At 42.8% G+C, this 22453-nt stretch overlaps 1 protein-coding gene across 1 annotated transcript; it reads right to left on the bottom strand.

The window, feature by feature from the left end:
- Positions 1-4493: 4493 nt before the first annotated feature.
- Positions 4494-5763, bottom strand: LOC105993236 (L-lactate dehydrogenase A chain). Its single transcript, XM_013026438.1, has one exon. It carries the CDS (start codon positions 5669-5671, stop codon positions 4673-4675), a length of 999 nt encoding a protein of 332 aa, XP_012881892.1. The 5' UTR covers positions 5672-5763; the 3' UTR covers positions 4494-4672.
- Positions 5764-22453: the final 16690 nt, after the last annotated feature.

The raw sequence follows: 22453 nt of genomic DNA, 5'->3' as shown, positions 1-22453 counted from the left end.
GCGCTGCTGTGTCTCAAGTGGTAGAGTGCTAGCCTTGAGCTGAAGAGCTAAGGGACAGCACCCAGGCCCAGAGTTCAGGCCCCACGACTGACAAAATAAATAAATAAATAAAACCAGCAACGTACATGTGTGTGTGTGTGTGTGTGTGTGTGTGTGTGTGTGTGTATGTGTGAATAAGAAACAGGATGAGAAATAAATCAGGAAACAATTCTATACACAATAGCCTCAAAAATAAAATAAGCCCAGAGTTCAAGACCCATGACTGACAAAAAATAAAATACTAACTAGTAAGATTTCCTAATAAGGAAAAGTCCTCTGTATAGATGCTCCTGGATAAGAGTGCACACCTGTGAAGGAGCATGGCTGGCTGAGTCCTTGACTGTAACTCTTCAGAGACTGCAGTGCATGGTCTGTATACCTTGACTGGTGTGGAAAAGACAGATTCTTCCCTGTGGCCTCCCATTTAAAGCCTTTGCAATTGCCTGTCGTCAGGTATGAAAGATGATACAAATGATTTTGTCCCAAAGCTGGTGACCTCACTTGGTTCAACTACCTTAGCCCAGGCTGCCGTCCTCTCTAGCTTCCAGCCTTTAAAAAAATTTTGTTTCAAGCCTTTTCCTCGTTGCTGTCCTTGAAACCAGGAGATGTGGGCAGGATTTATATGCATCCAAATACTCAAGGGACAAGAAATAGATAATCTATTTATGACTATTTATGACTATGTCATAGAGCAACTAAAGGGATCTTTGTAAAATACAAATATGATTTAAGCATGCCTGTATTCATAAGGGCCCCCCAAATCAAATAGACCTTAACACAAACCTTTAAAGGAAGAATCTTTAGTGAAATGGTGGCTTGCAGGGGGTGTGGCAGGATGACTGGCAACAAAGGAAGTTATATGCATCCAAATACTCAAGGGACAAGAAATAGATAATCACTGGAAAGTGGAGACACAAAAAGGTTACCTGGCAGGACCGGTGATGAAGGAGGAAGTTACCCACTGTTAGAGATGTAGCTCTGAAACAGAGGGGTCCAGACATCCCATTGACTGAAGCCAGCCAGAAACCAGAAGGCAAGGTTCTAGAGACAGCTTCTAGGCACTTCTGGGTCTAGAATGTGACTTTCTCACCAGTTTTGTCTCTTACGTCATTCCCTCTTCTCATTTATCTCATTCACACTCAATTCACTTTGGTTCGCTTACATCCAGGCCTTTGTAAGAGCTTTTCTGCCTCCCAGAAATATTTTCTACAGTCACGCTTTAAGATCTAGACACATCTTACTTTTCAGAGCTGCAGGAATTCCTGATCACATGATCCTGGCTGGGTTTAGTGTTTTCTCCTGGGTTTCTATATCCTGCTTCCACAGTAAAGTAAACTTGTCTCTCACTCCAATGGCTCTGAAATCTTTGGGGGACACAGATTACACCTTACATGTTCACTGTTGTATTTCCAGAATGTACCCAAACTGATAAATACTGAAATAGTTATTGTGTGAATGAGAACTTTAATTGGATGTATGTGTCTTTTCCATTTTTCCTTCTATTCATGCATAAGCAGGGATTTTATTAGGCAACTTGATGAATTCTATCAATGCCTTTTTAGTGCACTGCTTAAGTTCTTGTATGAATGATGTTCAAACAAATGATTTTAGACCATATCCAGAGATTCCTAAAATACACACTTAATAACAATATATATGTGTAGTAACAGATTTACTCTCACTGACGAGTTCAACTTGCCCAGTGGGCTGTCAAGCTCTTCTTCTAGGGAAAAATAGTCTAGTACAAAGGCTATTGGGCAAGAAAAGCCATTGTTGCAGGTAAAATCCAGTAGTCTATTGGAAAATTCTCGCTTATTTCAGGTAGTTATTTTGTTCTTTGTAAGCCTTCAGCTGATTGGACAAGGCTAACTAATACTGTGGCAGACAATTGGCCTTACTCATTATAATGGTAATCTTATCCAAAAATGAAGAAGCAACTGACATCTACCACCATTGAGACAAGAAAAGTGATCATTTGTTTATTGGCACTGGATTTTATGATACTGTTGACTTCTGCCATGAAACAAAGGGAGGATGAAGGGTGAGAGCCTTTGGACTACACATAGACTAAGATAAAAATTAGCCTTTCTTTTTCAGTGTAATTGAACCACTAGATTTAACTAATTCTGAAGTGATCTTAGTGCTGGGATGTATGTGTCTGTGTCAGGGGAAGGAGGGGAAGATGCTCAAATTTTCCTTGTATTTCCTTTAAAAATTGTTATTGTTATTATAAAGATGATGTTATTATAAAGGTATTGATAGAACTCATCAAGCTTGCCCAACAAAATCCCTGCATATGTATGAATAGAAGGAAAAATGAAAAAGACTAGTACATGAAATCAAGGTTCGCATTCACATTTCAAAGGGGTTACAGTTACTTGAATCAGGTAAAGAGTACATTTCCTTTTGGTCAATGTCACCCTTTCTCTCTCTTTCTCTCTCTCCCCCCCGGTTTTTCTTTCCCATTCCCCATCCACAAGTTGCATAGTTATTTTCAACATAGTGTCCTATGAGTAACATTACTGCATTTATCCTTTATCTCTCCATTTCTGGGCCTCTCCTTACCCTCCCAAAGACATAAAAAATGAACAAACAGAACAAAAAAAATACAGCAAAAAAGAAGAAAAACCCCTCTTGTTTTTATTTCCTGAAGTTCATTTCAATAAATATTATTTTGTATGATCAGATGCACATAAGTGTTACGCCTTTCTGTTCCTCTCCTAGAGTGTTCTACTTTGATCTCACAGTGTGTGAATGTATAATTTATTATGTCCCAGTGTATTTTAGATCTAGCTTCCATTATGAGAGAAAACACGCTATTTGTCTCTCTGCACTTGGCTTACTTCATTTAATACGATTTTTTCCTAAGTCTACCCATTTCCCTGCAAATGACATACTATTCGTTCTAATGGCTGTGTAAAATTCCATTGTGTATTGGAAACACATTTTTTTGATCCACTTATCTAGGGTGGAGTGTTAAGGTCTCCCATTATTATTGTGTTGGAGTCTATCAGGTTTTGTAAGTCTAAGAGTGTTTATTTAATACATATAGGTGCTCCATTGTTAGGTACATAAATACTGACCACTGTGAGTTCCTCTTCGTGACTCATTCCCTTTACTATGTAATGATCTTTGTTGTCTCTTCACACTTATTTTAATGAGAAATCTATTTTATCAGATACCTATAGGTTTACTCTGGTCTTCTTGAAAAATGAATTTGCATAAAAAATCTTTTTTTCCATCCTTTCACTCAGAATATGTGTTTATCTTTGACTATGAGATTAGTTTCTTGGAGATAACAAGTGTTTGGATTTTGGTTTTTGATCTGCTGCTCTGCATATTTTGGTAGGGGAGTTGAGCCCATTGATTTTTAACATTCCTATGGAGAAATAAGCAATTTTCCCTGCCATTTTGTTTTCCTGTAGTGTACTTCTTTTTTCTTCTTCTATTTACTAACTTAGTCTTCTAGTGATTTTTATTCAGTGCTGTGTTTCCTTGACTTTGTTTCCTTCAGATTGTATGTTTCTCTTTTGTATCCTTCATAATGCTGATTTAGTGTTCATGAATTCCTTTAATTTTTGCTTGTCATGAAAGCTGTTACTTTCACCATCAATTGTGAATCTTAGCTTTACTGGGTACACTAGTTTGGGTTGGCAATTGTCATTCAGAGCTTGAATTATACTCCAGGTTCTCCTTGCATTTAGAGCTTGTGTGGATAAATCTGCAGTATTTCTAATCTTTCCATTGTAATAAAGTTCCCTGTTTGATTTTTCTGCATTTAAAATGAACTCCTTGTTTCTTAAGTCCGAAGTATTTACTACAATGTGTCTAGAGGTATTTCTTCTCCAATCATGTCTGCTGGAAGTTCTGTATGCCTCTGTCATGTGGGCAAGATTCTCTTTCTTTGAGATTAGGGAAGTTTCCTATTATTATTTTGTTAAATGGGTTTTCCATGTCTATGGTTTTGAGTACTTTTCCCTTGTCTACCCCAACTACACTTAGGTTTGATCTTTTGGTTGAATCTGCCAAATCTTGAATGTTCCTTGGCTATGTTCTGGTGTTTTTTCTATGATTTTTTTGTTTGAATTCCTCTGTTTTTTTTTCACTGTTCAAGGTTTATTTGGTGTTTTAGTCTGACATTTGGATAGGTGTTGCATTGTTCATATATAGCTTTTTACATTACATGCCAATGTACACTACTTATATATAGTACACAAAATATCTTTTAGAACAGTAATGCACGTGACATGCAAAAATGGATTTATACATCCCAGGAAGTGTGACTGGAAAAAGAAGTTGGAACTAGGCATTTTGGTGAAGTTACAGAGCACACAGTAACACATCTGGTTCAAAGGGCAGTTAGGGACTGTGCACCATTCACTGGCAGTGGTGTCTCAAGAGAGGGTGAGATTGTTTTACAGTAACCAGTTTACAGCTACAGAGGTACCATCCACCACAGCTGCAGGTTTTTCTGAACCAGTCCTATTTCTAACTTCAGGAAATGGATGCTTTTCCCAGGTCATTTTATAATACTACTGCTTTAGTCCCTTATAGCTATAAGGGACAACATGCATCACCTCTGACTTAAAATCCTCTTATAGCCTAGACAGTGAAGTGGTATATATAGAAGACTTTAAAATTGCAGCTCCTTTTGGATTCCCCAAAGTGTATCTGCACTCTTCTTCAAGCGGGCCTCTTCCTCAGGAGTCAGAGTGTCCTTCACCACATCTGAGATTCCATTCTGTCCCAGGATACAAGGAACGCTAAGAAAGACATCATCCTTTATTCCATAGAGGCCCTTGATCATGGTGGAAATTGGATGCACTCTCCAAAGATTCTTCATAATGCTCTCTGCTAAATCTGCCACAGACAGTCCAATGGCCCAGGATGTATAGCCTTTCAGTTTGATCACCTCATGGGCACTGTCAACAACTTGTTTATGAACCGTTTTCCACTGTTCCTTATCTGCATCAGTGCCTAAATCAGGATTCAGATTCTTGAAGGAGACACCAGCAACATTCACTCCACTCCACACTGGTGCACTTGAGTCTCCATGCTCCCCAAGAATCCATCCATGACAGCTTAGTGGGTGAACTCCCAGCCGTTCTCCCATCAGGTAACGGAACCGGGCTGAATCCAGATTACACCCACTTCCAGGAACGCGATTTTTGGGGAAGCCGCTTATCTTCCAAGCCACATAGGTCAGGATAGTCACTGGATTGGAAACAACAAGCAACTTGCAGTTGGGGCTGTCTTTCACAACATTAGGAATGATGAACTTAAAGATGTTCACATTTCGCTGGACCAAATTAAGACGGCTTTCTCCCTCTTGCTGACGGGCCCCAGCTGTGATAATAACCAGCTTGGAGTTTGCAGTCACACCATAGTCTTTGCCAGAGACAAGTTTTGGCGTTTTGAGGAAAAGGCTGCCATGCTGGAGATCCATCATCTCTCCTTTCAGTTTGTCTTCCATGACATCAACAAGAGCAAGTTCATCTGCCAAGTCCTTCATTAAAATACTGATGGCACAGGCCATGCCAACAGCACCAACACCAACAACTGTAATCTTGTTCTGGGGGACATGTTCTTCTTTAAGAAGATTCACAATCAGCTGATCCTTGAGACCTGACATTTTGGCCTGGGAATGACTGCTAAGACCCCGGGGTGCACGGCGGGCGGGAGTCAGAGCTTGCAGCGAGCAGATCCGAACTCAGCAACAGCGGCTCCCGCCTTGAATTCCTCTGTTTTATCCTCAACTCCTGATACCCAATTTCGACATCAGTTATTCTGTTGCCTATGCTTTCAATTGTGTTTTGCATTAGGGATATAGAGCATGTCATATCTCCTAGCTCTTTACTGATGTCAGTTCTCACGTTGTTAATTTAATCTTCGATTTCCTTCATTGAGATGTATAATGTTTCTATCTTCTTATCCATGCCTTGCATTTTCTTGGTTATTTCCTGGAATTTTTCTATTTGTTTTTGAATCTGTCTTTTTATTTCATTGGCCAATTCTTTCATCATTGTTTTAGTAGCTCTTTTGTTCTCCATCTCTTCTTTGCTCTCACTAGAATCCTTCCCTGGGTTGTTGTAGGTTTTTGAGAGTAGCAATTTGTCTTCATTGCTCATGAATTTTGTGATTTATCACAATGATTTATACAGTTGGCTCAGGGTTTGTAGATTTCCTTATGATTAAGTATTAGATCTGGGCAGAGGTGGCTCTCACCCATAATCCTAGCTACTCAGGAGGCTGAGATCTGAGGATCATGGTACAAAGCCAGCCCAGGCAGGAAAATCTATCAGACACTTTTTTCCAATTAACCACCAGAAAACTGAAAGTGGTGCTGTGGCTCAATGTGGTAGAGCACTAGCATTGAACAAAAGATCCTAAGGACAGCACCTAGGCTCCAAATTCAAGTCCTACAACTGACACTAGAAAGCAAGCAAGGAAGCAAGCAGGCAGGCAGGCAGGCAGGCATGCAGGCAGGCAGGCAGGCAGGCAGGCAAGCAAGCAAGAAAGCAAGCAAGCAAGCAAGAGAGAGAGAGGAAGGAAGGGATGAAGGAAGGAAGGAAAGAAGGAAGGAAGGAAGGAAGGAAGGGAAAGAAAGAGTTCTAAGAGCCAGTAATATGGTATTTCTTAACAATAAATATTTGAATAAGCTACCATCTACCCAATAAATTACAACACTGTTTCTTAGCTTCCTTAGCAAAGGAATTAAAGAATCTTCTGTGGATAGGTGAGTAAGAAATCTGGTTTGTTCACTGCTCCCAGTGACAGAGATGCAGTGGTTTCTACATCCAAACAACTGCAATATCCATCTGTCTGGAGCACAGAGAACACAGGGAACATGCACAGCCTGAGTTCAAGGCTCTACCTCAATGTAATGAGGAGTCTTGTGCAGTTTACTTTCAACATCCACGTGTTCTTTCTTGATATATCTCTAAAGGAAGTAGACCCCTGTCTCACAGTAGGCAGATTTGAGAAAGTTTCCTTGATATAACCTTATCTGACAATTAGGAACAATCATTTCCTGGGATGATTGGAAATAGTTTGTTTTTGTTGTTGTTTTCCCGCTAGTCATAGGGCTTGAGCTCAGGGCCTGGGCACTGCCTGAGCTTCTTTTGCTCAAGGTTAGCACTCTACCACTTGAGCCACAGCACCACTCCTGGCCTTTTCTGTTTATGTGGACTAAGGGCTTCATGCATGGTAGTCAAGCACTCTACCACTAAGCCTTACTTCCAGCCCTGACATGGAAATATTTTTAATATTTTTTTCTTTTTATAAGTCCTCAGAGAATAAGACTCAGTCTTGGGGCAGATATTTGTTGCCCTAGAGAAAAATAGAAACTGTCTAGGCAAGAAGGCATTGGGTTAGCTCTGAGCTTTGTGAAATCATTGAACTGTACCTAAAATGGAATCACTTTGGTGACTTGACAAATGAATTCAAAATGAATTCAAGACCCTAATTCCTCAGATAATATAAAACTTTCACTTTTACCAAAACGTAGCCTAGAGATTGTCTGACAGTCTCCATTTAGGCTGTCCCAGGTCAAGTTGGGTGTAAGATCAACCTGACACCATGTCAACTCTTGCAACTTCCTGCAGCTGTAACCACAAGTTGCCTAACAAGTCTAGGATCTATATCTGGAGTCTATCAAATTGGCTATGGACCCATGGCATTTAACACTTGCCTGCACCAATCAATGTAGGTCTTTTTCCTGTTAAACTCTTGCCCTCTGTTCTGTTCTTCAGAACTTCTTCATTTTTTTCACTTTTCTATGTTTCCTAGTCTTGATATTAACATCAGTTATGGTTCAAAAGCAAACTTAAAAAAAATCATAATGCCCAGGTGCTGGTGGTTCACAGCAATAATCCTAGCTACTTGGGAGGAAGATCACAATTAAAGCTAGCTCTGGCAGGAAAGTCTTTGATAATCTTGTCTCCAATTGGCCACCAAAAAGCCAGAAGTGGAACTGTGTTTCAAGTGGTAAAATGCTAGCCTTGAGCAAAAATAGCTCAGGAACATTGCCCAGGCCCAGGCCCCAGGACCAGCACACACACACATACACACATATACATACATACCAATTCATAGTGAAGCCAGGCTCCAATGGCTCACATCTGTAATCCTAGCTACTCAGAAGGCTGAGAGACATAGAGCATATTTGAAGATGCTATCTCCAATTAGCCAGCAAAATGTGGGACTGGAGATTTAGTTCAAATGGTAGAGCATCATCTATGATCTAGAAAACTGAGCATGAGCACAGGCCCTAAGTTCAAATCCTAGTTGTTAGTATTATGCTCACCTTTGGTCCTCATCTCTACCCAGACCTGAGCCCCTCCAATCTCTAGAATTCCCAGCCAGACAGCTCCCTGCCCCCTCTCCTGGCCAGATCCACCTGGGCTTCCATCTATCTCACTTCCTACCCTCAGACCCCTCCTGCTATCTGAATGGTGAAGGATGCTATATGCTTCCTCTTGGAGGAAATATGGCTCCTCTAATAAACCTTATAATAACCTTTCTCCTGTGCCTGCCTGCCTCTGCGTGGTCCCCTGGGAGGGATGTGTGGGATCCTTTATTTGTGGTAGCCCATACAGGGATAGGCTCCCCGGTGGATTTGCTCCCCCCTCCACTTCAGAAAGGGGTCTGACCAGCTGCCCCCGGACCTATTCTGAGACCCTAAACTCCTGTCACCAGAGGACTATAAAGGTAACATTCTCCTAATTGAGCACTCTACCTGCTGCCTGAAGGGCAGGAGGGGACTGCGGGTAGGAAGTGAGGTAGATGGGAGCCCAGGTGAATCTGGACAGGGAAGAGGAAGGGACCAGGTATATAGAGTAGAACTCTAGGGCTGGGAGGGGCTTAGGTCTGGGTGGAGCTGAAGACCAAAGGTGAGCTTAATACTAACATTTCCTGGGCTGGGAAGGTGGCTCAGTGGGAGAGCACTTGCTTTGCAGGCATGAGGCCCTGGGTTTGATTCCTCAGCACCACATAAGCAAAAAGAAAAAAGCCGGAAGTGGCACTGTGGCTCAAGTGGCACCCAGGCCCAGAGTTCAGGCCCCACGACTGGACCCAAAATAAATAAATACTAACATTCCCCATTCCGTGTTTTAATAAAAATAGGAGGTACCAGGCCAGGGAGGTATGGGTGGACGTTGTTTCTTCTGGACCTACTTCCTGCTGTAAAGGGGAAAAATAGTCAGGGGTCCCTGTGCCAAAAGGAGTCTTTGTTATAAAAGCCCTTTTTTATTTCCAATTAAAGCAATAAGGAGATCGGTGAGATAGAGGTTACCCATAACTTGTTAACACTTGACTAACAATTACTTGCCAGAGTTTTGTTTTGTTTTTTAATAAAACCAAGTAGATGTTTTTAACCTGCAACTGATTGGCTATCTAAGTACTGCCTCTGGACAGCCTGTTTAAAGTGGCTTATATACAAACATTTAACTTGTAACAAATGTACAGGCCTTTTCTTGGGCTACAGCAGCATAGCCTGTTTATCACTGGTTTATAAAAGCATTTTCTGGCTGGTGGAGGAACCTGATTTCAAGTGGCCCCAACAATGCATACGTGTGTAGGCCTTTAGACAGATCTCAATAGAGAATAATCTCAGCTCTACAAGATTTTTTTTTAACAGATTAATTTATGTGGTTGGTGCCAGCTCAAAAGTTACTGCCAATTAGGACTTTGAGCAGATACAGGGGCTGGGATTTAAATTAGTTTTTACATTTTATAACTTTAGCTTTTACTGCCCACTATCATAGATGACTGGCAAGTTTTGCCCAGTTAGACCAACATGGGCCTTAGGCATATTTACAAACTATCTTTCCATGACCTCCTGGCTCTGATCAATTTTTGGGGGGTCAAGCTCAAGTAACTCATGATCTGACACCATTTTTGTCATCCAAGCAATAGCTTTTAATTGCCTGTGGATGTTTTAACATTGCTGGGGTCCCTGGAGTGCCTTTTTTTATGTTGGGATAAATGCACCTTTGGCATTTCCCTTGGTCAGTCGCTGGCCTTGAGCTCAGGGTTTGAGTTCTGTCCCTCAGCTCTCCAGCTCAGAGGAAGCACTCTGCCACTTTGAGCTCCAAAGCAACTCAGCTTTTGAGCACTCTGCAGGCAGATTAGAGATGCCAATCTATCTCACAGGGACCTTTCTCTGCCCGGGCTTGCTTTGAACTGCAGGTCTCAGATCAGCAAGTTTTTACAAACGGTCACTTTTACTCCAATGAAAAGCAACAAAGATGGTCCAAAGATGGTCCTTGGAAGTAGTTTTATAAGCATGGTTTTACCTGGAACATACTAAGTTACATTTGACAAACTTGTCCTGTCTTTTACTGTGGACCTGCTGGAAACTGTTACAAAAAACCTATAAGGGCAAACTGGAATAATCCTACTTTATCTTTTCTACTTTGAAATAGACCTTTAGGACAGCCACTCCCCACAACTTCGCAAGTTTTCACAAAGGGGACGTCATTTTAATTCATTTTTGTAAAGTTACTTTAATTTGCATTTAAATACTTCATTCAAACACAGGGCTATCCCCTTTACCTCTTGGCAGAAGGTTTAAACTGGCCCCTTTTTTCTGCAGTCTAAGTTACCTTTAGGAAATTAGCAGTTTTTCTTAATGTTCTAGCACTATCACATTTCTTTTCCTTTAGAAGCACACCCAGTGGTAAAATAGCATAGAAGTCAACATATTCTTTGCTCATATACCCCTTATGGTCTAACTTGTGGGGATTAACATTATTATTATTATCAGCAGGCTTTGGGTCATGTGTGATGGAGCAAGGCTGGCAAGGTCTGGGCAAGGCTGTGGCATCTCCCAGCATGTATGGACTATTGAATCTCCCATTGGTTGCCTGCAAAATTTTATATATATTGGTTAAAGACCTGGTTTACACTGGCTTTTGCAGGCTGGTGCCACTGTTTGGGCAGCTGTGACAACTTTGTTTTATTTCCTGGGCATTTCCCATTCACAGGAGCACACTGCATCTTGAGTTACTCTGGTCCCTTTGAAGGGTTAAAGTTTTGAGGCAGTGACCACTTGTTGCTTGTTTAAACTAAACCTAAGATCAGCAAATTCTGTCTAGCAGAGCAACACGTGGTGGTAATCCAAACACCTGGTTGGTTGTGTGCCTTTATAAGCCCTGCAAATCTTTTTTTTTTTAACTTTATTTTATTTTATTTGTGAACATACTGTACAGAGGGGTTACAATTGCATGGGCAGGATAATGCATACATTTCTTACCAAGCATTGAAGCCTCCTCCTTTGTTTACCCTTCCCATCCCTTCCCAGCCTTCCCCCTCCCCCCATCCCAATCCTTCTCCTTCCCCCCTCCCCACCACCCCCTTCCCCCCCCCACACCGACGTTGTAAAGCTCGTTTTGGACATGACAACTTGTACTTCTCATTGTTGCATCAGATCCACCTGTATCCTTAAACAACTGGTTTTTCCCCATCTCCTCCACAAGTTATACTGACATCAAATATAGTGAAAGCAGGGGTTATACTGTGGGGGAGGGACATACAAAGCAACAAAGAGATAATCTTATAAATGCGTTAGAAACACATGCATGAAAGAAAAATCATTAAAATACATATCTAAGGGTTCATTTTCCTGACATCACATTATCTGACCTTTTCCGCTTGACTCATACATATACTAGATATTGCAAATAAGGGAAACCATGGGACCTATGTTTCTTTGGGCCTGGCTTACTTCACTTAATATAATTTTTTCCAAGTTTTTCCATTTCCTAACAAATGGGGCAATGTCATTCTTTCTGATGGAGGCATAGAATTCCATTGTGTATATATACCACATTTTCTGGATCCATTCATCTACTGAGGGGCATCTGGGTTGGTTCCATATCTTAGCTATGGTAAATAATGCTGCAATAAACATAGTTGTGGTGGTAGCTTTAGTGTGGTCTTGTTTGTAAGCATTTGGGTAAATGCCCAAAAGTGGGATTGCTGGGTCATAGGGGAGTTCTATGTGAAGTCTTTTGAGGAACCTCCATACTGCTTTCCAAAGTGGTTGGACAAGTTTACATTCCCACCAACAATGAAGTAAGGTTCCTTTCTGTCCACATCCCCTCCAGCATCTGTTGTTATTAGAGTTCTTGATTTTTGCCGTTCTTTCTGGGGTGAGGTGATATCTCAATGTTGTTTTGATTTGCATTTCTTTTATGGCTAGGGATGTTGAACATTTCTTCATGTGTCTATTGGCCATCCTTCTTTCTTCTTCAGAGAAGTTTCTCTTTAAGTCTCGCCCACTTATTTATTGGGCAGTTGTTTCTTTGGGGATTTGTTGTTGGGGGGTTTAATTTTTTGAGTTCCAAGTATATTTTAGATATGAGACCCTTGTCCGTTGTATGGCTTAAGCCCTGCAAATCTTTAGCTCAGGGCTCTCCTCCTAGGCTCCACTGTGTCGGAGTGCAGGACGAGGCCTGAGTGGCAGCCTGTCTAAATAAAACCTTAAAACAGCTGACTCTTGGTGGTCTTCCCGGTGGGGGTCCTGTGACTTGGGTACAACATATTAGTGGGGGCTCATCCGGGATCCCCGAAAGACCCCCGAGACCTCAGATGCCAAAGGAAAAACAGTGCTGTCTTTGTTAATTTGTCTTGTCCTGTCATTGTCTGTTTGTACTTTGGTTTTCCTTTGTGAAGACGGCCACTCCAATTGGTATTGAGTAAAGGGTTGTTGAAGTGGATGCACGCACTTGCACGACAACCCTGGAGGAACTGGGAGACGAACCAGATCCTCTTGTGTGTGTAGGGGGGGTCCATGGAACCCCGCTGTGTGAATTGTGGGGCAGGGGTCCTTGGAATCCCGCTGTGAGAACTGTGGGGCATGGGTCCTGTGGATGCGGATAGTCAACAGCAACTACAATATTGGCCATTTTCTACGAGTAATCTATACAATTGGCACACCCAAAATGCCCCCTTTACTGAGAAACCCCAGGATTTAATTCGTTTGCTTGAAACTATTCTCTTTACTCATCAGCCCACTTGGGATGATTGCAGTCAGCTTTTACAGGTCCTTTTTATTACCGGAGAGAGAGACTATCTGAGAGCCAGCCCGGAAACATATCCCTGGCCCCACAGGAGCACCCATCATGGTTCCTGCCCTGACCGCTGCTTATTTTCCTGAGATCTGACCAACATGGGACTACAATACGGTTGAAGGTAGGGAGCAACTCCTAGTCTATTGCCATGCTCTGTTGGCAGGTCTCAAGGCGGCGGCTTGCTGACCTACTAATATGGCCAAAGTTTATAATGTTAGACAGGGAGGAAGTGAAAGTCCAGCAGCATATCTTGAGTGGCTCATGGAAGCTTTTAGTCAATATACCCCATATGATCTTGAGACCCAGGAGTCAGCTCAGATGATTGTTTGCCTATATAAATCAAGCTGCACAAGAAAGTGAAAGTTGCAGGCTCTAGACTTGGTGGAAAGCCTATTAGGGATCTAGTAGCCGTGGCAGAAAAGGTTTACAATAAGAGACAGAGGAGCAAAGACAGGAAAGAAAGGACAGAGAATGTGAAATTGAGCGTGAAAAGAGAGTCTGGGCCAAGGAGAAGAGGCCAGACTTGTTGGACTCGCCACTATTGCATGCTGAGCATACCTGGTTCACAGACGGCAGCAGTTTCATTCGAGATAGAAAAAGGTACACGGGTGCAGCAGTCACCATGGACACTGAGATAGTGTGGGCAGAAGCACTCCCCCAGGGAACGTCTGCACAAAGAGCAGAACTAGTGGCACTAACAAAAGCCCTACAAATGGGAAAAGGGAAGAGACTAAACATTTACATGGACAGTCGGTATGCTTTTGCCACTGTGCATGTCCATGGAGCCATATACCAAGAGAGGGGGCTGCTGATAGCTGAGGGAAAGACTATTAAAAACAAACAAACAATTTTAAGCCTCATCCAGGCCATATGGGAACCAGCAAATATTGCCATTATGCACTGCTCTGGCCATCAAAAGGGAACTGATTCAATAACCAAAGGAAATAACTTGGCCGATCAGGCAGCTAAGGAGGCAGCCCTCCAGCCCAGAGCGGAAGTACTGACTCGTAGACCCAGGGCCACAAGCTTTGCCTCCTGAGCCTCAGTACTCCCAAGAAGACTTGGAGTGGATAAAGAAAATTCCATGGCCTATAAACCCCTGGACAGAGAAGGAAATAAAGACTGGTGGAAAACTGGTGAGGGGAAACTTATCTTGCCACAAAGATTGGGCAAGGGGATTCTTTTTTTTAATTTTAATTTTTATTTTATTGTGAAAATACTGTACAGTGCATAAGAGTATGTGGCCTCAACTGTAGAGAGGGGTTACAATTACATGGGCAAGATAGTAAGTACATTTCTTATCAAGCATTGTAGCCTCCTCCTTTGTTTACCCTTCCCATCCCTTCCCATCCTCCCTACCCCCCAATCCTCCCTCCCCCTCTCCACAAGGGGATTCTTAAGAGAATCCATCGGGTCTCTCACATCGGAACCTGAAGAATGCAGGACTTGCTCCAACACTCAGAAGTAAAAATTAGGCAAGGAAATCAACTCATTGAGGACATCGTTAAAAACTGTAAAGCCTGTCAGCTCACCAATGCCCCCAATCAATCGGTTACAAAAGGAGCTCACCTCCGTGGAGATAGGCCAGGTGTATATTGTGAAGTAGACTTCACAGAAATTAAAACTGAAAAAATTGGATATAACTATTTGCTAGTTTTTGTAGACACCTTTTCAGGATGGGTTGAAGCCTACCCAACAAACCATGAGACTGCGAACATTGTGGCTAAGAAGATCCTGGAAGAAATCCTACCCAGGTATGGCTTCTCATCCACCATTGGGTCAGACAATGGACTGGCCTTCATCTCAAAAGTAAGTCAGGGAATAGCTGTGGCACTGGGGATGGATTGGAAATTGCACTGTGCTTATAGACCCCAGAGTTCAGGGCAGGTAGAAAGAATGAATCAGACTCTAAAAGAGACCTTAACTAAATTGGCTTTGGAGACTGGTGCAGACTGGGTATCGCTCCTTCCTTTTGCCCTGTGTAGAGTGAGAAATTCACCCTATCAGCTTGGCTTTCCTCCTTTTGAAATAATGTATGGACACCCTCCACCCATTATCCCTAGCCTTCAAACTGAATTGCTTGCTGATTTGGATGATACTGAATTTCTGTGTAAGCTTGATTATTTACAGCTGGTGCATAAAAGTATGTGGCCTCAACTAAAAGCATTATATGATTCTGCTTCTATTCCTACCCTCCATTCGTTTAAACCAGGGGACTGGGTGTTTGTTCGAAGGCACAACTTGAGATCTCTGGAACCATGGTGGAAGGGACCTTACATGGTGCTACTGACTATACCCACTGCCCTTAAGGTGGATGGCATTGCTGCTTAGATCTACTGCTCCCAGCCAGACCGGCTGACCCCTTTGCCCTGGAAGATCGTGGGGAAACATGAGAAGTCTCCAAGCATCCTACCCAACCACTCGGCATATACCTCAAGAAAATAAAAATGGACTGATTGTTATTGGTATTGTTGTTTAATAGTATGGCTTATTGGTATTGTTGTTTAATAGTATGGCTAAGGTCAGAGAGGGACTATAACTCGTTCAAGATCAAGAGCTGTTGGAGTTTAGTTTTGGGCTGGAGCCACAAGATTGTCTCTCAGGACCATAAGTCAAAGGGGGGAATGAAGGGTTAAAGTTTTGAGGCAGTGACCACTTGTTGCTTGTTTAAACTAAACCTAAGATCAGCAAATTCTGTCTAGCAGAGCAACACGTGGTGATAATCCAAACACCTGGTTGGTTGTGTGCTTTTATAAGCCCTGCAAATCTTTAGCTCAGGGCTCTCCTAGGCTCTGCTGTGTCGGAGTGTAGGACGAGGCCTGAGCTGCAGCCGGTCTAAATAAAACCTTAAAATAGCTGTAAAGTCACTCCTGGTGGTCTTCTTGGTGGGGGTCCTGAGACCTGGGCACAACACCTTGATCTTAAAGGGGGTTGGTTGGTGCACAGGGGAGAAAATAGAGAATTAAACCCTTAGCCTTAGTTTACTAGCCATGGTTAGAGGTACAATATTTAACTCTTAGCATAGACGGACATAGGAATGACATAAATCACAGCCACTTAATTACCACTGAGAAAGGAAAAGGAAACCTGGATTAATCGCTTGTTTTGCTTAATGAAAAAAAACCTAAACAATTCCATTTTACTTAATGTTAGGGTTTTAAAAAGGTAGCTGAGTAAGAACTGCACCACGCACGTGGTATTCAGGTAAGAGGTAGGTTTATTCAGTAGACCTGCTGGGACCAGGCAAAGTTGGCACTCCATGTGGCTGGGAAAGGCCTGGGAAAGAGAGAGAAGGGAGAGAGAGGAAAGAGAGAGAGGAAAGAACGAGAGCAGAGAGAAAGCAGAGAGCCAGAAAAGAACAGTGAGGGAGATAGGTAGCAGAGAGAGCTAGAATAGAGCAGTGAGAGAGCAGAGAGCTTAACGAACAGAGAGAGCGCGCGCCTGGGCCTGGGTTAGGCCTTATGTAGGGTGTGGGCGGAGAAAGGTGTGGCCACATCAAATTCAGCTGTGACCTCAGCGGATGCAGATGTGACCTCTTCCAGGTGTCCCAGTTGCCTAGGTAACGCAGGTACTGGGTGGAGACTGTGCTGCAAGGAGGGTGGAGTCTGCTGGCCATCCAGGAGCAGACCTTACATTACACTTAAGACCCCATTTCAGTTCTGTGACTTAACTCGTGGCCCATTTTAGCAACAATGCTAGGAATTTATGACAGAAAGCCATGCACAATTCTTGGAGCCATAGATGGCATTTGCTTAAGGCAGGTGTTAGCCCCAAAGTGGTGTTGCCGCCTCTCCCCTCCCCCCAGGGTGACCTAGGGCTAAGAGTTTCAGTTAAAACCATATAATGTTCCAACCAACCGGTTCTTCAGAGCCCAGGGAGAAACATGCCATGCATACTGTGGGTCCAGGTGTGACTCAAGCTTTGGTCAAGCTATGGACCAAGGATATTTTTCTGTAAAAGTCAACCAATCATATTTGCCCACCTTCGCATGTTTTAAGTGTTAACCAATCATGTAATTTCTTATGTGAAAGTTCCTGATTCTATGCCTAGGGCCTCTCAGTGTCACCCGTTACCGAGTGCACAGAGGACCAAGCTCGAGCTTGCAATAAAATGACTCTGTTGCTTGCATTGATCATAGTCTCTGGTGGTCTTTTGGGGGTCGGTCTCCGGACTCTGGGTACTACACCAATACCATCTTTTCTAACTCCTTTCCCAAGGTCTTTTAAAACTGCCTGTTTTTTCTTTGGCTTATAGTCAGGTCACAAAGTTTAAAACAATTTAGATTAAATCACAGCTTAGTAAGCAGAATACTGGTAACCTTGAAACCATAATTGTTGACATATAGACAAATAGAGAGACAGACATGTTTGTGCACAGATTATAGAGCACGCTTAGATTTTTAAATTGGCCATTTAAAGTTTTGGAATTTTAGCAGTATTTGCTTAATTATGATGGAACCACATGGTCAGTTTAAAATACAAAACTTTGCCAACAACAAGAAACTTTTTTTTTAATTTTTATTTTATTTTATTTGTGAACATATTGTACAGAGGGGTTACAATTGCATGGGCAGGATAATGCATACATTTCTTACCAAGCATTGCAGCCTCCTCCTTTGTTTACCCTTCACATCCCTTCCCAGCCTCCCCCCTCCCCCCCATCCCAATCCTTCTCCTTCCCCCCTCCCCACCACCCCCTCCCCCCCCTGCACCGACGTTGTAAAGCTTGTTTTGGACATGACAACTTGTACTTCTCATTGTTGCATCAGATCCACCTGTATCCTTAAACAACTGGTTTTTCCCCATCTCCTCCACAAGTTATACTGACATCAAATATAGTGAAAGCAGGGGGGAGGGACATACAAAGCAACAAAGAGATAATCTTATAAATGTGTTAGAAACACATGCATGAAAGAAAAAACATTAAAATACATATCTAAGGAACAACAAGAAACTTTTAGTAAACAGGAGACAAGACAGGAACAGATGCGTGGCATAGCATAATGGTGCCACTGGTCAGGTGCGGGGGAGGGTTCACAGAATCAAGTTGAGTTGGCCTGACACAGCTGCTGAATTACCTCAATGCCAAGATGGCGCATCCACCACATGCTCACTGCTAGAGAAAAGATTTAAAGAATTTAATAATTTCCATTCTTACCAAGAACCGAAAAACTATCTAAAGCTTTTGTTTAAACCAATATAATATTTTTTATACTTTTGATAATATCTAAACTTGACCTTTTTTTGGGGGGGGAGTTTAAACTTAAACATCCATTTTTTTTTTATCTCAACAAGTATAAACAAGCTATTGCTGGGCTACATTCTTCCAGGGTTTTACAGAGGCATTTAGCATATCAAATACTTATATTGAATTGTGCCAGGTGGGGATTTCCTGGGGCCCAAATTTGACCAACTTTGACCCACCCAGCACCCAACTCTAGTTTTGTCCTGATTGTTTAGAGCATTTTATCTACCAATTTACCTTTGAACACTTTTAGTTGAAAGAAGGGAGAGGTTATCAGAAGCTAATTTTAGAACAGCAAGCGCAGAGTTTAAGGGGAGAGAGAGGGAGAGAGAGTTTTACCTGCCCAAGCACTCACAGAAGTGGCGTTTTAAAGTTGGAGCCAAATTTGACTCTGATGGGGGCTCAGCAGTCCCCCAAGGCCCAGGTGGCCTTAATGTGAAGAAATTTAGTTGGTGTTGTTTCCATGGTAATAGTGACCAAGAGCCAAGGGCTTGTCACAGAGCATCCCCTGTGGTGCTATTTGGCTCATAATAGCAGGGAGCCCGCCAGTGAGAAATGTCGTCACATTTTCTCCACGGGGGCCCTTGGCCATGGTAGGCCCTAGTGGGAGCTTGGCCAAGATTTCGGTCAGACAGCAGGGGTGGGGCTAGGTTAGCCCACAAAGGCCCAGGTAGCCTTACAGAGGAATACAGAAATTGGAAACCCAGAACTCTGGTACTGGTCACTCACCTTAGGGGTGGGGGGCAGGACTTAATTAGTGTGTTGGGTGAGCAGCAGATAAGAGAGCTCAGTCAGGAGAAAGTTACCTTTATGGTCATCTGACAAGAGTGTAGGTCCTGGGGCAGCTAGTTGGACCCCCATCCGAAGTAGAGGGGGGAGCAAATCCACCAGGGAGCCTATCCCTGTATGGGCCACCACAAATGAAGGGTCCCACACATCCATCCTAGGGGACCACACAGAGGCAGGCAGGCACAGGAGAGATTATTATAAGGTTTATTAGAGGAACTATATTTCCCCCAAGAAGGAGCACATGGCATCAGCACCATCCAGGTAGCAGGAAGGGTCTGAGGGTAGGAAGTGAGGTAGATGGAAGCCCACTTGGATCTGGTCAGAGAGAGGGAGGGGCTAGCTGTATGGTAGGAACCTCAGGGGTGGGAGGGGCTCAGATCTGGGTGTAGCTGAGGACCAAAGGTGAGCATAATGCTAACACTGCCACCCAACACCACTAATTAAGTCCTACCCCCCCCTCAGGGTGAGTGACCAGTACCAGAGTTCTGGGTTTCCAATTTCTGTATCTCTCTGTAAGGCTACCTGCTAGCCTTTAGCAGAAGTGCACAGGGACAGTGCTCAGGCTTTGAGTCCAAACTGTAAATGCCAACTGGGACAAGCTATCCCAGCAATAGATGCGCAGATACCACCAGGACAAACTCAGTCCTGACGATGAAAAACCGTGGAAAGGAGTAAGAGGAGATGACATCCTAAATGGAGTCACTTTACCTCGCCCTTTCAAAGTTAATCAGAGCTAGGAGATCAAGAGAAATAGTTGTTTGCCCACCTAATGTCCATACCTGTCTACCTTCTAACTGGACAAAAAGTTAACAGCCTTTGTTACCGGCTATTTGTATTTATAGTAGCTTCTGACTGGTACTCCCAACCAGTCCATTATTTTCTCCCCTATCCAGTTGCCCAAAAGACCTTAATCACCCCTTCCTGTCTTCCTTGCCCTGAGTCCAGTTATTCCTCCTTCCCTGTAATGGGCTGCAATGGGGCTTATACTCCAAATGGAACTTTTCTGGCCCATGGCCAATGTGTGTTCTCCTATGTCAGTCAGGTTAACTGACCTTGTCAACTTGTCAGCTTTTTGCCTGATTGTTTTTCTGACCTCAAAGTCTCTTTCAACAGGACCCGGACCTTAAAGATCCCAACTCCAGGGATTCCTTGATGCCTCCAGGCCAGCAGGAAGTAGTCAAAAGAGCCCAAGACACCCATTGGCTCTGTTACCCTCAAATATTTCTGCTATCCCCTCCTCAGGTTACTGTGATCCGAAAGCAGGAAAAGTCTTATTCCCCCTCCTCCAGCATGCTGGGAGTCAGGTACCATGCTATGTCTCCAAAAAATCCAAGACAAAAAAGGCAATTTCAGGTCTTTGGTTGATTTTCTTCTGGAAATCAATCCCTCCATGGCCTATTCCTCTCTTGGGGTACTATCATTTTTTTTTGCCTTTTATCAATTGTGTCCTACATTTTAGATAGCTATTGTCATACAAAAAGGAGGACCTTTACCAATCACTGTCAGGGAGATGCTTCTTGGATGGTACCCGGCTGAGCAACGAAACAGGGACCCCTGACTACTTCTCCCCTTTACAGCAGGAAGTAGCTCCAGAAGAAACGACCTCCCCTTTACAGCAGGAAGTAGCTCCAGAAGAAACGACCTCCACCCGTATCCCCTGGCCTGCTACCCCCTATTTTTATTAAACAACAGAGTGGGGAATGTTAGTATTAAGCTCACCTTTGGTCTCAGCTCCACCCAGACCTGAGCCCCTCCCATCCCTAGAGTTCCGGCCATACAGCTGGCTCCCCTTCTCCCCTGCCCAGACCCACCTGGGCTCCCATCTACCTCACTTCCTACCCTCAGACCCTCCTGCTATCTGGATGGTGTTGATGCCCTGTGCTCCCTCTTGGGGGAAATATGACTCCTCTAATAAACCTTATAATAATCTTTCTCCTGTGCCTGTGTGCCTCTGAGTGGTCCCCTGGGATGGATGTGTGGGATCCTTCACTAGTCTGGCATGCAAGCAAGCATGCTTGTTGAAGGAGTGGGCAAGAGAGGGAGGGGAGAGGAGCAGATCCATAGTGAGGAAAGCATATTCATTGGACTCCCAAGACTGGGTTTCTTCATGTGGAAAACAGTGGGTGGTTAAATAGAGATAAATCTCAGATTAGAAAAGTCTTGCTATACAGAAAGGAGAGGAAGATTTACAATTAACAATGTGTTAGTCACCAAATATCCTTTGAATTTGTTTTGGTTATATCTCTTTAAATGTTTTTATAATCATCTCAGTATGTGGTCTGCCTTTTCCAGCAGATCTGGCCAACTTTCTCCTATGGCTTATTGTAACCCTGTGGTTCTAGTGGCTTCCAGGCATTTCTAGTAGCTTTTAGCCATTGTTTGGATACATGGGTGTGTAAGAATATTGAAGCAGATTTTTTTCCCCTTTCAGCCACTTTGAAAAGAGTGTAGCCAGCTGACCACTTGACTTCTAAATCTTGTCTTGCCTTTCTGAATTTTGTCAGTGAAGCATGCTACCTACATTAGTGGAAGGCTGGAAAAAATTTTTTACAGATGAAAGATAAGCAAAGTTTAAAGGGAGTTAACACCTGTGGTATAGTATTATATAAGGAACCACAAGATTGTGGGAACTGAGATTTGGAAGCAAGTTAGAAACCTGTCTGAACATTTCCCTCTTTGAAATGTTGGGAATGTTTCTGCAATGAATGTTGAGGATCTTACTAGTTAATTATCTTCAGACACTGAACAAATTTAATTGAGCAATATGCTATCACTTTCCAAATGTGTCTTTGTTGCTTAGTTTACAAAAAGAAAAGCTCACATTTCATTTAGTAACTCACATTCTTGTTCTTTAACAGCTTGTGACTTAAAACCTCAACGAAGCCTACTAGGTCATGATTGCTTCAGAACTAACAGAGAAAGGTCAGGATGGCAGGATACTTCAAGATACAGAAAATGAAAAGGTAACTTTTTCCTTTTCTCTCTAGGTAGAGTTGTCTAGCCTTACTTAGCAATATGAATTTTATTGTAGATATATGAATTTGAATAATGCTTATGAAGAAAATTGATACTTGATTGATAGTAGGACCACCTCCAGCTGGGATTTTATTTGGGTATTATCAAACAATAGGGGATGGAATTTATCACAGTGCTTTCATAAAGGCCATTCAAAACTGATCAGAGAGCTCCTAATCCTGGATTAGAGGATTCCCAAAGCAGCTTTATTTAACAGTATAACTGGTTAACCCTTATCACACAGAGAATCTGTAACATTTAAGTGTGTGGGCTTTCTGGAATCTGGTTCTGAC

The sequence above is a fragment of the Dipodomys ordii genome, unplaced genomic scaffold (genome assembly GCF_000151885.1).
Source record: "Dipodomys ordii isolate 6190 unplaced genomic scaffold, Dord_2.0 Scaffold93, whole genome shotgun sequence".
In the NCBI taxonomy this organism is placed as follows: Eukaryota; Metazoa; Chordata; class Mammalia; order Rodentia; family Heteromyidae; genus Dipodomys; species Dipodomys ordii.
The sequence above is the reverse complement of the archived record's forward strand: the minus strand, read 5'-3'. Positions and strand labels throughout refer to the sequence as shown.

Excerpts from the sequence above, each read along its gene's own strand:
- LOC105993236 (XM_013026438.1), bottom strand. The coding sequence starts at position 5,671 with ATGTCAGGTCTCAAGGATCAGCTGATTGTGAATCTTCTTAAAGAAGAA.